General features: G+C 34.5%; 2 protein-coding genes across 2 annotated transcripts; one reads left to right on the top strand and one right to left on the bottom strand.

Moving 5' to 3' along the window:
- The first annotated feature begins 866 nt into the window (after nucleotides 1-866).
- Nucleotides 867-2,670, top strand: LOC108206457 (dof zinc finger protein DOF4.6). Its single transcript, XM_017376762.2, has 2 exons — nucleotides 867-1,058; nucleotides 1,445-2,670. Exons 1-2 carry the CDS (start codon nucleotides 1,035-1,037, stop codon nucleotides 2,438-2,440), a joined length of 1,020 nt encoding a protein of 339 aa, XP_017232251.1. The 5' UTR covers nucleotides 867-1,034; the 3' UTR covers nucleotides 2,441-2,670.
- Nucleotides 2,671-6,846: 4,176 nt separating this feature from the next.
- On the bottom strand, nucleotides 6,847-16,404 carry LOC108205612 (uncharacterized). Its single transcript, XM_017375587.2, has 3 exons — nucleotides 16,097-16,404; nucleotides 14,623-14,771; nucleotides 6,847-7,137 (listed from the first exon to the last, which is right to left on the bottom strand). The coding sequence occupies exons 1-3, from the start codon at nucleotides 16,280-16,282 to the stop codon at nucleotides 6,999-7,001; spliced, it is 474 nt and encodes a 157-aa protein (XP_017231076.1). The 5' UTR covers nucleotides 16,283-16,404; the 3' UTR covers nucleotides 6,847-6,998.
- Nucleotides 16,405-16,917: the final 513 nt, after the last annotated feature.

The following is a 16,917-nucleotide window of genomic DNA, read 5'->3' as shown; positions in this document are numbered from 1 at the left end:
CTTACCACTCCAGTTGCTTAGCTAGTGCGGTACACAACAAAATATAAAACAACATTTATTCCAGAGAGCTCGCCCGACCATTCATGTACATACAAGTACTCTATCTACTATCTAGCCAGCGGATCCGACCCATCTATACGATGATACTAACATATACTCCCTCCGTCCCATTTTAACTTCTTTTGACTTTTTTACACGTATTTTAAGATATTAAAAAAATCATATTTAGACATAATTATTCTTTATAAAATTTATATCAAATAAAAGTTTAGAATCTAAACTTTTATTTGATATAAGAATTGAATTTTTTTTATTGAGTATAGATATTATTTTTTCACACCTCAATATACGTGTCAGAAAGTCAAATATCAGTTAAAATGGGACAGAGGGAGTATCAGGTAAAAAATTAAAATAACTTTGGCAGAACAAAAAATGAAAATTTTTAGATGAGAGAATTTTTCATTTCATAACATTGTGTCATGATTCTATATATATCATTAAGTTAAAATTATATTTTACGGCGCTTTTTCTTCCGCTAAATATATGCTACTAATATATTTATGCGAGGTTCCGAATCTTGTATATATACCTACATAAGTTTTGTTCGGATTAGAATCTCGATAAGGTAAAACAAAAAAAATTTCAATTTAATATCTATATCTTTATCATCGAACTCATATTCTGAATCTCTAATAATGTTGTATTATCATTAAAAATGAGATAACTGGTCTACAATTTTTGTGATCAAATATTTAAATATCTACGTATATATATTTTCGAATTCTGATTTCGTCATTTATACATCGTATACGTATAACTATACACCTATAGTATACGATATGAGATTCTTTTACACCGAACAAGCGCATAAAGTAGACAAGCACATAAAGCACACAGACACAAACCAACCAAACACATTCCCTTTTCAGCTTTTTAAACCCACTTGCAGAGAAGACCTGAGTTTTTTCCCTTCCAGATTTCTTCTTCTTCACTCTCCCTCATCTCTGCTAGCTAGCTGCACCTTCTTTTCATCCATGGACACAGCTCAATGGCCACAGGTACCAAGATCTCTACATCACTCTATTAATACTTCCCATCTCATCTTTTGATTTCTTTTAGCTATCTGTTGATTAAATCCATATTAGTCTTTTTGTTAATTTCAAGTTCTGCTGCCCTACTTTATCTTCCCTTAAAGTCGAAGCAACTAATATATATCTGAGAAAAAGGCTCCGTTTGGACTTTAGAAAAAGTATTCAACTTCTTTTATCATTCTTTGTCTCTCCCTTTCTCTATTTTGTATCTTGTAGACTTGTGATTTTCAGTTAACTGTTTTTCGTTTGTTTGCATACATGTAAATAATTAAAGTTATTAGTGATTAATATATAACAAATTTTGCTTTGATCTTTCTTCTCATGCTTTGTGTGTTTCGAACAAATATAATTAGGAGATAGTGGTGAAGCCTATGGAAGAAATAATCGTAACCAACACACAAAAGCCTTGTTTAACATCTTCCTCATCCGAGAGCTGCAAGAAAGCGAAGACCACACCGAAAGAAGTGCAACAAATTATAAACTGTCCGAGGTGCAATTCGACTAACACCAAGTTTTGCTACTATAACAACTACAGTCTCTCACAGCCGAGATATTTTTGCAAGACGTGCCGACGGTACTGGACCGAAGGCGGTTCGCTTCGGAACATCCCGGTCGGAGGAGGCTCGAGGAAAAACAACAAGAGGTCTTTGAATTCTTCGCCTTCGCGGTCCAATTCATCGGCCTCGTCGAAGAAAATTATAGTCCCTTCTGATAATCAGGATCGTCTAGTAGCAGTGCCTGTATCGAATTCGTGTCGAAACGCTGATAAAAATGTTGGTAATGTTTATGATCATCATCAGGATCTTAATTTGGGGTTTGCTCATGAACCGAGTGATTTCAAGGCGCTGTCTCAGCTGATCCAGGTTCCGAATTTCGATAGTATTGGGAGCGCAATGGGAAATACATTTTCGGCTTCTTCGCCTACGAATTCGACAACTACGCATCATCTCTCGGCTATGGAATTGCTGACGTCGAGGGGATTGGGGAACTCATTCATGCCAATGCTTTCGAATATGAGTAGTGATAATAATATTCAGAGTTCCAACGCTTTCTTGGGGTTTCCCTTAAGTACCGCAGATCAGTATCATCAGTTTATGAAGCCAGGGTCGGGGCTTAGTTTTTCGTTGGATAATGAGCTTGAAATTAGTACTAATACGGGGAGTACCGGGACTGGGAGGCATTTGTTTCCCTTCGAAGATCTGAAGCTTCAAGCGCCTGCAGGTAATGCAACTAATGCCGAAGATCACGCTTCTGATGATCATCGAGACAGCGGGAGAGATCAGGGAGGAGATGAACAGTCCAACGGGTTTTGGAACGGAATGCTGGGAACTGGAGGAGGATCATGGTAATAAAGCTGAGTTAAAATGATAAGAAGACACATAAAAATGAGTAATTAGTTTCATCTGGCTTAATTTATGATATGATCCTGTTATATGGTCCTAATATTTATCTTGTTGATCGGGGCCTGATGATGACTTGTGCTTGTTTGTGTTTTCTTGACAAAAACTAACTGATAGGAGGATACATTGGAATTATGTTATGTTGATTTGTTATAATTGAGTTTGTGATTATGGTGGGATTTCTGAAGCTCATTTTTATTTGGCTTCGGTAGAATACGAAATACGTGCATGGAAATGTATAACATTTACGTTCACCTTTATTCGTCGTATGTAGTCATTTTTATTACAATTCAAGCCTGAGGGCATGCAGTTTGGAATCTGGATGATAGTTTTCAGATAATGTACATAAGTGATCGGTTTTCCGGATAACCGATTCATTTTGTTCGCCTAATATATTAAAGCGGTCGGTTTTCGGGTTAACTGATTTTGATAGTAATTGTTTTCATCACTTAATTTGTAATGATCGGTTTTTAAATGGATGATATCATTTTGTAACGAGTGATGACAATTTTTTTGCGGTTCTTCCTCTCTCGTATTCAAAGAGCAAGCAATAAACAACATGATTAAATCGTACTCGCTCGTCCATTTTTAGTTATCTAATTTTTATTTTTAATAATCAAATTCAAAATTTGATTGTATTATATATATAAAAATTTATATCATTATAAATATATATAATTTATTTTAAAATATAATTTTCAGATTTTTAAAATAATAAATAATTATATTTAAACTTTGATTAGAAAATAATTAATTTAATTATTGAAAGTCAAAAACAAATACTAAAAAGAGACCGAAAGGGAAAATATTAACCAGTGAAGACAGATAGCAGTGAGAAACCTAAGCAAGTAGAATACAAGTACGCAGAATAATTATGAAAAAGTTGTTTTTCATTGGCACATGAGGTGAAGACATTATTGTACCGGGAGTAGTTATTACTTACTCCCTCTGTCCCATTTAATTGTATACGTTTTTTTTCAACTGCTCGACACGCATCTCAATGCTCTTATAAAATATAGTTCCGTAACTTTATTTTGAGATTTTCTTTTTCTGAATAAAAATATAACATCCAAACTTTAATTAAAAAAAAAAAATTTCAAAAATAAATTACACAACTACACTCTACAGGAGCATTAAAGTCCGTGCCGCGTCCCCGTCAGTATTAGGTTCAAGTTGAACGAGTCATCAACTAACCAACTTAGGATTAGCTAATACGTAGTACAACAGAAGATACATGCTATATACGTGTATACGTAAAGTAAGATATGAAGTTGTATCCCAAAGAGTGGCTCTTCATCTGTGTCAACAAAAACCGTACCTGGCAGTAGCATATCTTAAGCAAACATGGCAGCTCACTCACTCTCACTTCTCACTGCACAACGTACTTGTCACATACCCTATTACACATGCATGTGTAGTGTGTATACAACTATACATACGCATGGCCCGATCAAATGATGCAACATATTTATCGCGTTTAAATAATTTAAATTCTTAATCATAATTCATAAATATGACAAGTATAACTGAATATTTTTGTTATAATGTGAAAACAAAAATTTCTAGTTTACATTATATAATCAAGATTTTAAATATGTTGCAACAACCGTGCATGATCCATTGATAGTGGAGTATTGGTTAGGGCTGTTTAACGAACCGAGCTGTTCGCGAACAAGCTCGAGCTCGGCTCGTTAAGAGCTCGTTCGGCTCGGCTCGTTAAGTTAACGAGCTCGAGCTCGAACACAAAAAATTGTTCGTTAAGTAAACGAGCTCGAGCCGAGCTTTTAGTATGTTCGGCTCGAGCTCGACTCGAGCTCGCTCGGCTTGAGCTCGGCTCGTTAAAGCTCGAAAAAATGTAATATTTTCGGAGTTTTTTTTATAATTTATATATGTTATTGAACTCAGAATTCAACATATAATTAATATATATATATATATATATATATATATATATATATATATATATATATTAGTGATGTTACCAAAATTTCGGAAAATAATAATTTTATATGGTTTGCTATTTTAACAGTCAAGTAGAAGGTTAACTAGTACCGCTAACTAGTGTTTAATCCTAATTTAGTGTTTCAATATTTTAAAAAATATTTCTTACCGATCCAACCGTATGGATGTTAACATATATACATTTTAGTGATATAAACAAAGTTTAAAAAAAATTAAAATTATTTGGTTAGCTATTTTAAGAGTCAACTAGCGGTTTGTCCTTTTTTTTTTTTCTGGCTCGGCTCGACTCGATTCGACTCGGCTCGGCTTGTATTTGTTCGCGAACAAGCTCGTGTTCGGCTCGTTAGTTAACGAGCCGAGCTTGAACACAATTTTTGTTCGATAAAAAAGCTCGGCCCGGCTCGGCTCGTCAGAAAAAAAATTAAAACTCGGCTCGGTTCGGTCAAAACTCGGCTCGGCTCGGTTCGTGAACAGCCCTAGTATTGGTAATTAGGTATACATGAGGGAGGAGACAGGAGAGGTGAGAGATGGGGAAGAGTAGAGGGAAGCAGATTCAAAGAAAATGATGATTGCTGTTTCCCCATGCCATGTTCCCTAGCTTTCTTTATGGGTTAATTATCAAGTTGGTCACTGAAGTGGGCTTAATGTATCAAGTTGGTCACTGAACTCAAAACGGTATCAAGATGGTCACTGAAGTGGTCATAAATATCAAACAAGTACCTTGAAATATAAGTTCAAGCACTAAAAATATTATTTATAAAATTTTACACATTATTTTTAAATGTTACCACAACCAACTAAAAGGTTATGAATTCTAGTATTTAAAATAATATATTTATATTTTATCTAGTTTATTTATTATTTATATATTATTATATAGTTATTTCTTTGTTTTAATTAAAAATAAATAATAAATAGACTTGATAAAATCTAAATTTTTTGTCATAAATATTAGAAGTCATAACCTTTTACTTGGTTTCAGTAACATTCAAAAATAATGTGTGAAACTTTATAAATAATATTTTTATTGCTTGAACTCATATTTCAAGGTACTTGTTTGATATATATGGCCACTTCAGTGACCATCTTGATACCGTTTTGAGTTCAGTGACCAACTTGATACATTCAGCTCACTTCAGTGACCAACTTGATAATTAACCCCTTTCTTTATTTGACTTTAAGCTCTTCAAGTTGAGAGAAAAGATTGAGAAAGATCTGACCGACCCTTCCTGGCTTTACTAATTAAACTGGCCCTACTAAACATTCCCCTCGGCAACTGTTGAGCGGTGGATAGAGAGCTAGAGAGGAATAATCACCCCCCACTTACTCCTCCTAACCTTTATACCCAAATATACATTACAATCCCGTATATTCGTACGCACAATGTGCACACATGTCCATTTGTCCGCATCACATTCCCTCCACCCAATTTTAAATCTTCCCTGTTGCTTGTGCACGAAAACTCGATTATTTTTATTACTCTGGTTCACGACTCCTATGTTTACTTGTTACTCCCTCTTTTCATTTAATTTTATACATTTCTTTTGAAGTGCTTTCTCTATCTATTTAATTTTATACGTTTATTTTCAAATGCTCAACACATGTTTTAATATCTTTATAAAATATAGTTCCGTAACTTATTTTTAGATTTTTTTTCTGAATAAAAATTTAACATCCAAATTTTAATCCAGATGAAAAAATTTTAAAAATAAATTACACAACTACATTTAATAGGAGCATTAAAATATGTACCGCGTCCCTATTCCCCAATGTATACTATCCAGGGGACGGAGGAAGTAGAAAATAAGCATGTATCCGTACATTTTATCCTTTCCGATTTTTGAGGACTGAAACACAATAACATATTTAATTTGATTTTTATGTGCAATTTTTCTACTCAAGGATCGAAGGACAATGATATGTTCAATTTGATCCTATAAAAAAAAATAACGATCCGATTATAAAAGAAAAACATAAAATGATGCGAATAGCATACACAGGGGTGGGAATGTGGGATGCCAATCAGTTACTTTGGTGTTTTAACTTTCTGTACCTGTACTTGTTTCTAAGCAAATTTTTTACGGTCTTTCTAATGTGTGCCCAAGGGCACACAATAATCACTAAATTCTATAAAAATGGTCTATTCTGATTGGTGGAGGTGATGTGAATGCAGGGGGCCATTATCATTTATTACTCATCCACCAATCAAAAGGAGCAATTTTTATTGGAGTTAGGGACTATTGTGTGCCCTTGGGCACACCATAGAAAATCCCAATTTTTTAAGCAAGCCCAGAAAAATCTCTAGCTATGAATAATTACATTGTGTTGAGTGTTGCATAAATTCATACAATGAATAAAGAACGTCTAGCTTAGATAACATGACTCCCACCATAGAACAGAGAAAATATGACGTAATATAACCTTATCATTTTAACAGATCCTTACAAGGGTATTACAGTAACAATCAAGTTCCAAAATGTTGGTTTCAAAATATAGATATAGCTTGGAGTCGACCAGGGTTGTATTTCTTCGATAGGATACCAGCTTATTGATCCGCATTGATACCAAATATCCGAACCTTGTGCATGTTGGGGAACTTAGCAACTACTAGCACAAAGACGGCCACTGTGTTGAGAAAGAGCATCGGGTTTTGATAATCAGTTGTATGGGAGGCTATCAGGTACCTGTTCAGAAAACATAGACAAAAACTCTGTTGGACCCACTCATACAAGCCGAAATCCATATTAGCAGAACATTAACATTACACTAAACATTTATCACAAATTAATACAACTACTGAAACAAAAACACAAGGAAAAAGCGCCATGTATGTGAAAGCAACCTAACAGTCGTGACATAATTATGAAGTCAACTTTAATCATCATCCCTAGTCTTTTTTATAGTTAATTTTAATCTTTTTCCAAGTTTTAAAACCTAAACTCAAATTTATGAAGTAAAATTTAACAAATGTGTATGTTAGAGGGTTCAGATTAATCTAAGAAGACTAAGAGGATGAAACTTTCCTGCACACACATTAAGTCTACTGGGGAACAATCACAATCACGAATGTCGAAATTGCACAAATGACACAATCACTTCAAATGGGATCCTTTAGTTCAAACCAAGTAAACAAAAGCCGAGTGAAATAAAAAAAGGCAAATAATAATAAACTTTACAGCTATAGGATTTTGGATAGGGTTGAATTGCCTGTAAGGCTGTAACTGTATCAAAGAACACAGAAACCTTTAACAAATAGAGTGCTTGTAACAGACAATTAAACAACATACAGCTTTAGGTGCAGCATACAGTAACTAGTAGCTAGCACCTTCATACAGAGCTATGGTTATATTTGCCTATTTGGCATGCAAGGATGCATTCTCATCATGACAGACCTAAGTGTCTTCAATCATTAACAGTTCCCCTCCAAATCAAATGTTGCGCATTTCATAACACTTGATTAATGATTGAAAGAACACTTAACTATGGATTGGTAAGCCACAAAAACCATTGCTGCAACAAGGGGGCAAATGCATGCTATTGGTTCTGTACTTCTGTATCTCACTTCCACAGAATCAATGGCTTAAAAGTTAGGTGTATGGAACTTGAATTGCTAGGCAGTGGAGTATCCTATTTTATTAATGGTGATCTGCAAGAATGATTATGTATTTCACCAGCCCATGTCGTCTTTGGTGGGATTATAATCCAAGAATTATACTCCATGCATTATAATCCTTTCAATATTATCCCAAGAATTATAATCCTTCAAATTATCCAATACTATATCTGTTTAGATTTAGAAGGACTAAATCAAGGACTGAATCATGATCCTTCAAATTCTAATCCTATATTTGTTTCGAGGGATAGTATACAGGATAGGACTATTATCTTTTATATTTGTGAATCCCATGTTTGTTTGACATGGAATTATAGTTAATAACGTTAAGGGATTATTGCCATTGTTTGGAAGTTTAAGGCTTGAGAAAAAATTGGAGTCAGCCAAATTAGATGTTGGATTAGATGAATCCTCTAATATTGGTTTTTGGTAGTTACTAGTGCTAATTTTGAAATAGCTACTTGGAGTATATTCAATTTTTTAACGAGACTATTGTAATCTGTCTAGTTCAGATAGAAACAACTAATTCAAGCAGCTATTTACCAAACAGTTTCATTCAAATAGCAATCAAAACAACTAGTTCAATCCACTATCCAAAACAACAATCAATTCATCCGACCAAACAAGGCCTATAATCCTTAAGAAAATACTTGTTAAAGAGGATTAAATAGTACCTTCTCCGACCAAGTATTAAATGGGATTACAATCCTATCCCCAGTCCAACAAAACAAACATGTGATAATTTAAAGGAGTATAATCCTCGAACTAATCCCAAATATGTTTTGAGAAAAAAGAAATGAGACTAAAATTTTTAAAAGATTATAATCCAATCCCCTACTCAATCCCATTAAACATACATGGCCCAAGGGCATTATTGATGAAACTTCCTCTATTTGCAACTACGAGACCCTTTGATTTTGCTATCTTTCCTAATAAAAATTTTAAAATATGTGAGGATCATTAAAGCTTGAATCTAACCGGCCAATCGGCCAAGGTTGATGGTTCCCACGAAGGTAAGTCGAGTGGACCCCCCGCCTAGTCGACTAGTCGATATCTATAATATACCATAAGAGCTAATACATTAAAATATTTGGTCGGTATTTGGGCTCATCTACAAGCTCATTTAAGTCTAAACTTAATTTTATGCGCCAACTCTATTATAATCATGACACCTTTAATTATTATAATTTAAACAAATCTCCTAGGCCTATTTATTTTTGAATATGTTTTGACGGGCCAACTCTAATTTAACTATAACAATCTAACTACTAAAATCTAATATTAACGGGTCTAACAAAAATATATCAATTGAAATACATCCACAAATCTATTAATAAATTTGAAAACCTACGATTATAACACAAATACATCTCTAGGATAATGTTAAATTAAAACAAAATTTATATATTAAAACATAAATAACAAGAGAATAACTACTAAAAAAAACCATGCATTGCACTGAAAATCAGCTAGCTTTATTTATAAGGTTAAGTAATATATCGTCTCATATATCTTATACATCTCTGTTCACACAATAGAACTCCAACAATATCATATGTATACATTAATTACGAACATTTCTTTTTTTATCCATTCCATTTACATACACATTCAGAAATATTGTGTGCAGATACAGTCCAGGTTAATTCCCTGTCCTGGCAGGCTAAGTAATAATGACTGGTTCTTCCTGCCACCTTACATTTTGCCTAATACAAGTCTATTTGTAATAAGCAACTCAAGAATATCACAATAATGTCCTGGAAGATTGACAAAATAATATCACATAAGTATCTTAATAATATAGGACATATAATATCTTAATACCATACAAAATCCAGTTGTAACATCAGTAGCCACACAAAACAGCAAACTTCCAGAACCAACTTATTACAGTTCACAAAAACCATATCAGCGGTAGCACATCCAAAACCCATATAACACAGCCAAGAAGCACTATTAACCAGTAAATATTAGGAAATCACAAAATGTCAAGAACCACATCCGCAAAAGCCAAGTTACACATCCACAACCAGCAATCAACCAAGTCACACAAAATCATTCATTAATAGCTTTTTCAACAGCAGCCACAAATCCTAAACTAGGATCAAAATCAGGCAAACTTTCAAAACCAACAGTAACATTCACATCAATAGGTTGTTTTTCATTAACAACTTGGTTCAAATCAACAACTTCAGTAGATTCACTCTCTTTAGGCAATCCCAACTTGTTTTCAATTATAGCAAGCCTAGAGTTAATCTCTATGTTTTCATCCTCCAAACCCCTAATTTTGGTGTTGTTATCATCAATTTTAACACCCAAATCCTTAATAACATTAAGATTTCATTTTCTTTACTAACATCATTAGACTCTTCAACCTTTGCTTTTCCTAGGGAAGTGGACTTAAAGGATTTGAACTCACTTAAGGGAATTTGGGGAACTACTAGGTCCTCAACATAGCAATATTTAGCCTTTTCTACATAGCTCCTAAGCATAGATATGTGGTACATCTCAAATATAGAGGTTAGGAGCAACCCAAATGGCATGAAATCAAGTTGAAAGGCTAAAAACATGTGCAAGATGATCACATAAATGATATTAAACTCAACAGTGTTGGTGACCATTTGATACATGATTTTCATATCAACAAAATCAAAGTACTTATCGATTAAAGGCTTAGGCAAGATGTTGGCCCTAATGATGTAAGCAAGTTGTTGGTACTTAAGCAAGAAATGGTTAAAACTAACACCACAATTTTGCTCACACAAGCTAGGGGGAACCTCAGAACCACAAAACATCTTAAAAAATTTCTCAAACTCATCCTTATTGAACTTAAAAGTTTCATACACATTGATGCAAGGTTGTGGAAACAAATTAGGGTCAATTCTTAAAGCCTTGCACAACACATTCACATCATGTACATGCCTATCATGAACGAAAGTGTCTATCTCATATATTCCCTTATTAGAGGTAGTGATAAGGTTACCATAAAACTCACCCATGATATAAGTGTGAAAGTTTTGACCCCTATAAAACACAAGGTTATCCCACTTAGCATTCATAATCAAGCAATGAACAAGACCTTGTTGAGGGAGAGACACCATTAACCCATGTTGACAAGACATAAGCATTTTTCTTAGTTTTTCTACATTGGATAGATTAACTAACTTGGATTTTCTAGGTCCAGCAGGGTTGGTTTTCTTTTGTTGAAAGGTCATTTAGGATGAGGAGTGAGGGTAGGGTAGTTTTTGGTTGAGATCAATTGGTCTAGCAAAAGGGATTTGGTTAGGTTTAGGGTTTGAGTTAAGGTTAGGGTTTCTAAAGATAGGATGTGTTAGGTATCAGCCCATTACAAGGTAACATGGACTTTGGTGATCCAAAATATATAAGGATAATAATTGTATGTTTAGACAATTATTATAAGATATGTCTTGGTCACAAAAGATAGAAGACCTAGTTGGAATTGGATTCTAATTTGAGTTGGAAATCAGAATTGGATTAGGACTATGTGTAGCTGTTTTAGAATTAAATTCTGATTCGTCTAGTTTGAGATGGCTATATATACATAGTCATATTGTGTTTGAAAGGTGTGCTCAAGATGTAGACTTAGGTATCGCTTGCGGACGGATACTTGAGTAGTAGGCTTGAGTATCCAAGTTGGTTTGGTTGTATTATTGATAACGGTTTTAATTAATAATACAAGTTGGGACGTGGGTTTTCCATGTCAAATATATTGTTTTGTGTGTGATTTGCATTAGAAGTTGAATCTCGTGTTTTATCCCCAACAAGTGGTATCAAGAGCTGAGGTCGAGATCATGATAGACGAGGTTGGAGGAAAATTCGGGATTCAATTGAGAATGCAGAGTACGATGTAGGTTTTGTTAGCAGGAAGAGACAAAGTTACGTGCGGTTTGACGGTTGACTTGCACCGTGGATCAATAATGATGGACTCAATATGGAAGAAGATTGGATGGTTCTTCTAGAGGCCGGAGGATTGTGAAAGCAAGGATCGGGTGACTCATGGATGGAAGAGCACTCGGGGTTGATGCACGTGATTTTGTAGATGGATAAAATTTGGAAGAACGAGAAATGGAGATTCTTGTTCGAGGGGAGGCATTGGCGGATGGACGTCGATGTCTTAATCGTGATTGTTGATTGTATTGGGCTGAAGGGGAGGATTGTTAGGTATCAGCCCATTACAAGGTAACATAGACTTTGGTGATCCAAAATATATAAGGATAATAATTGTATGTTTAGACAATTATTATAAGATATGTCTTGGTCACAAAGATAGAAGAACTAGTTGGAATTGGATTCTGATTTGAGTTGGAAATCAGAATTGGATTAGGACTATGTGTAGCTGTTTTAGAATTAGATTCTGATTCGTCTAGTTTGAGATGGCTATATATACATAGTCATATTGTGTTTGAAAGGTGTGCTCAAGATGTAGACTTAGGTATCGCTTGCGGGCGGATACTTGAGTAGTAGGCTTGATTATTTAAGTTGGTTTGGTTGTATTATTGATAACGGTTTTGATTAATAATACAAGTTGGGACATGGGTTTTCCACGTCAAATATATTGTTTTGTGTGTGATTTGCATTAGAAGTTGAATCTCGTGTTTTATCCCTAACAGGATGCCCTAAGTATGTTTCATTTTGAGTGTTGGGTTTGAGTTTCTTGTTGTTGGAAGAAAAGAAAACCAACCCTCCTGGACCAACCTTTCAACAAAAGAAAACAACCCTCCAGGACCTAGAAAACCCAAGTTAGTTAACCTATCCAATGTAGGAAAACTAAGAAAAATGCTTATGTCTTGTCAACCTAGGTTAATGGTGTCTCTCCCTCAACAAGGTCTTGTTCATTGCTTGATTATGAATGCTAAGTGGGATAACCTTGTGTTTTATAGGGGTCAAAACTTTCACACTTATATCATGGGTGAATTTTATGGTAACCTTATCACTACCTCTAATAAGGGAATATATGAGATAGACACTTTATTTCATGATAGGCATGTACATGTTGATGTGAATGTGTTGTGCAAGGCTTTAAGAATTGACCCTAATTTGTTTCCACAACCTTGCATCAATGTGTATGAAACCTTTAAGTTCAATAAGGATGAGTTTGAGAAATTTCTTAAGATGTTTTGTGGTTCTGAGGTTCCTCCTAGCTTGTGTGAGCAAAATTGTGGTGTTAGTTTTAACCATTTCTTGCCTAAGTACCAACAACTTGCTTACATCATTAGGGCCAACATCTTGCCTAAGCCTTTAATCGATAAGTACTTTGATTTTGTTGATATGAAAATCATGTATCAAATGGTCACTAACACTTTTGAGTTTAATATCATTTATGTGATCATCTTGCACATGATTTTAGCCTTTCAACTTGAATTCATGCCATTTGGTTTGCTCCTAACCTCTATATTTGAGATGTACCACATATCTATGCCTAGGAGCTATGTAGAAAAGGCTGAATATTGCTATGTTGAGGACCTAGTAGTTCCCCAAATTCCCTTAAGTGAGTTCAAATCCTTTAAGTCCACTTCCTTAGGAAAAACAAAGGTTGAAGAGCCTAATGATGTTAGTAAAGAAAAATGAAATCTTAAGGAAAGTTATTAAGGATTTGGGTGTTAAAATTGATGATAACACCAAAATTAGGGGTTTGGAGGATGAAAACATAGAGATTAACTCTAGGCTTGCTATAATTGAAAACAAGTTGGGATTGCCTAAAGAGAGTGAATCTACTGAAGTTGTTGATTTGAACCAAGTTGTTAATGAAAAACAACCTGTTGATGTGAATGTTACTGCTGGTTTTGAAAGTTTGCCTGATTTGGATGATTTTGATCCTAGTTTAGGATTTGTGGCTGCTGTTGAAAAAGCTGTTAATGAATGATTTTGTGTAACTTGGTTGATTGCTGGTTGTGGATGTGTAACTTGGCTTTTGCGGATGTGGTTCTTGACACTTTTGTGATTTCCTAATATTTACTAGTTAATGTGCTTCTTGGCTGTGTTATATGGGTTTTGGATGTGCTACTGCTGATATGGTTTTTGTGAACTGTAATAAGTTGGTTCTGGAAGTTTGCTGTTTTGTGTGGCTACTGATGTTACAACTGGGTTTTGGTTTGGCTCAAACTCTGCAGTACTACTGTATTTCAACTGATTGTGTGGCTGTGGATACAGAGGGTTCCCTTCTACAACTACAGATGAGACATGATAAATGATCACTGATAACTAGAAGAACATATTCCAAACATAAAAAAACATTTCACCAATTAAGTTTTATGGATTTAATTCTACTGCGCCCTCCCAAGATATAGTAAGACATACAGAACAGGGTTAGATACATGCAATCTTAGGTAAATCACATCATAGTTGCATTAAAAGATTATTAAATATGTTTCTTGTCAATTCATTAGCATTTGGTCCATTATCTGTAGTTTTGGTGACTTCTAACAACACAAAATCTCCGGAACATGCTGTTAATTGTAATGACACATTACACAAAGTACACATGATGCTTCATAATTTAATATAAAATGCTAGCTTTAGTGCTATAAAAACTTACAGCACAACAGGAACAACAGTCAAAAACTTCCTATTCCGAGTTAGCTGATTCCCGTTATCTATTTGCTCCCACCATGTCAACCTATTGTAGATACCCTGGTCGTCAGAAAAAGGTGTTCCCTTCTTCCAGTGAAAGCACTGATATGTAATCTTAAAAAAACAAGGAAATAAACAGTTAGCTTGCAAGGTAAGAACAAGTTCAGCAGAATAATAAAGAAAAAAAACATATGTACTACATGAAGCACTGGATAATCGAAGAGTACACTTAAACTGCTTAAACTTCTATAAGGTATATCAATTTGAAAGACTTCCTAAAAGGAAAAATGTTAATCAACTTCTACTCTTCTAGTATGAGCATCTCATTAAGATTTACTTAGCTGAACTAAACCTCTACCAGTACCGACACACGCATATAGACACCGAATCTGCAATTAATGCAATCTTTATCAAAATGTAGGTCAAGGAATAACTGTATCTAGTATCTACTTTTGACACACCTGGATATAGCAAGTGCTTATGAGTCTTCTTATTCTCAGCTCCGCACACAAACAAATTACAATTCAGTGATTAAAAGTCTAGACCAATTAATAAATACCGAATCTAAAATTTACCGAGAATACATTCACGCATATTATAGATTTGTATGCATTTATATGCATATCTGATTCTTGCATCGTACAACTTAGACAGATATTAATGACAAATCAAATCATTCCACTGACAGGGATTCCAAATTAACAGTTTCTTAGGATTCACATAATTACATAATGTAGCCATAACACTTTCAACTGTCTGATGACTATAGCTGTACCGTATTTTTGTTTACCTAACAACACATCTGCATCCCAAAATTTATAAATCATCATTATGTGACTTATGTCCATCCCACAAACAATCTTCCTCTCCCCGCAAGTTCACCCCTCCTTCACATGTGCAGAACAACCCCCCACACAAAAAAAAACTCAATACCATTATTAGATGCTATTAGTACTCTCACGAACCAAAAAGTTAGCTCTTATGATGAGAACTTCCCTCACACTAAATACCACCCCCCCCCCCCCCCCCCCATCTCCTTCCACAAATTATGCAGCATACCCAACACTAATATTTTTCCTAAGCAGATAGATTCAATATTCCTACGAAGTCCAATAAAACAAGAGGGGATGCAAAATCTCTTCCTCCTAAATCAAACGATAAAAACATCAAAAACACAACAATTTATCCAACCAATTACAACAACAAACACATAGCAATACACATCCAATTCATCCAACCTCAAACCCAATCCAATCCAATCAAATCCAACCCAAACCCCAAAAGACCCCATCTTTAACAAACCCCACATCAGATCAGATCAAAAACCCCAAATCTAAGACCAACCCATCATCCGAAACCAAAACAAAACACAACCCAGCAACAAAAAACAATCAAAAACAGAAAGAGAGAGAGAGAGAGAGAGAGAGAGAGAGGATTACAAAGGCATGAGCGAGATGAACAACAGTCCAAGCAATCCCAGGAGAACAATTGAGAACAGAGAGAACAACAAGCCAAGAAAAGAAGAGAATCAAAATATATGTTGTCCATACACCTGGATATGTAAACCATTCTGTGTTCTTGTTTAGATCCGGCGGGGGTACCGCTCGCACATAATAATTTGCCATCGATTCTCTCTCTTTTCTCTCTTCTTGTATCTATATGCGTATGTATTTGTCTTGTTTTTCACGACGTCAACAACGAAATGATCCTCAGCGTTTGCTCTGCTTCGATTACTTTGAATATCTTCCCCTTTTATTTTCTTCTTATATCTACTTCTCTAACCTTTATATATTAATATAATCAAATTGAAAATTTTATTTATTTATAAATAACTAGACTTGTCTGTTTATTTTATAAACTAGTTCGCCATAAATTAATATTAGTACGAAAATAATCAAAATTTTATGATTATTTTTATTTAATAGTACTTTTGCGAATTTTGCGAATATACACGCGTATTAAAAATTTCATCACTACATATGTCATAATTTATTTATTTATTTTTATTAAAAGCGGCTAGGCCTAGAAGCTTCTAGCAGTTGTCAGTCTTTAATTAATTTTATTAAAGAAAAAGTAAAAAAAGAAAATAATTTAAGGTGGTCCTATGAACGGCATCAAGTATCATTGCAAACACGGTCGGTTGGTGTGGGTTCAAGTGAAGATAAATATATAAAAATACAAGCACAAGAATATATTTTGTTAATTATCATCACACATTAGGATAAGTTTGTTATCAATTAGAATATGCAATGCTAACCAC

This window comes from Daucus carota, chromosome 2 (genome assembly GCF_001625215.2).
Source record: "Daucus carota subsp. sativus chromosome 2, DH1 v3.0, whole genome shotgun sequence".
Lineage (NCBI taxonomy): Eukaryota > Viridiplantae > Streptophyta > Magnoliopsida > Apiales > Apiaceae > Daucus > Daucus carota.
The sequence above is the reverse complement of the archived record's forward strand: the minus strand, read 5'-3'. Positions and strand labels throughout refer to the sequence as shown.

Coding starts and splice junctions, on each gene's coding strand:
- LOC108206457 (XM_017376762.2), top strand. CDS start 1,035: ATGGACACAGCTCAATGGCCACAG. Junction 1,059..1,444: donor ACACAGCTCAATGGCCACAG/GTACCAAGATCT, acceptor AAATATAATTAG/GAGATAGTGGTGAAGCCTAT.
- LOC108205612 (XM_017375587.2), bottom strand. CDS start 16,282: ATGGCAAATTATTATGTGCGAGCGGTACCCCCGCCGGATCTAAACAAG. Junction 14,772..16,096: donor TTCATCTCGCTCATGCCTTT/GTAATCCTCTCT, acceptor TGTTTTTTTAAG/ATTACATATCAGTGCTTTCA. Junction 7,138..14,622: donor ACTGTTGTTCCTGTTGTGCT/GTAAGTTTTTAT, acceptor TTTTCTGAACAG/GTACCTGATAGCCTCCCATA.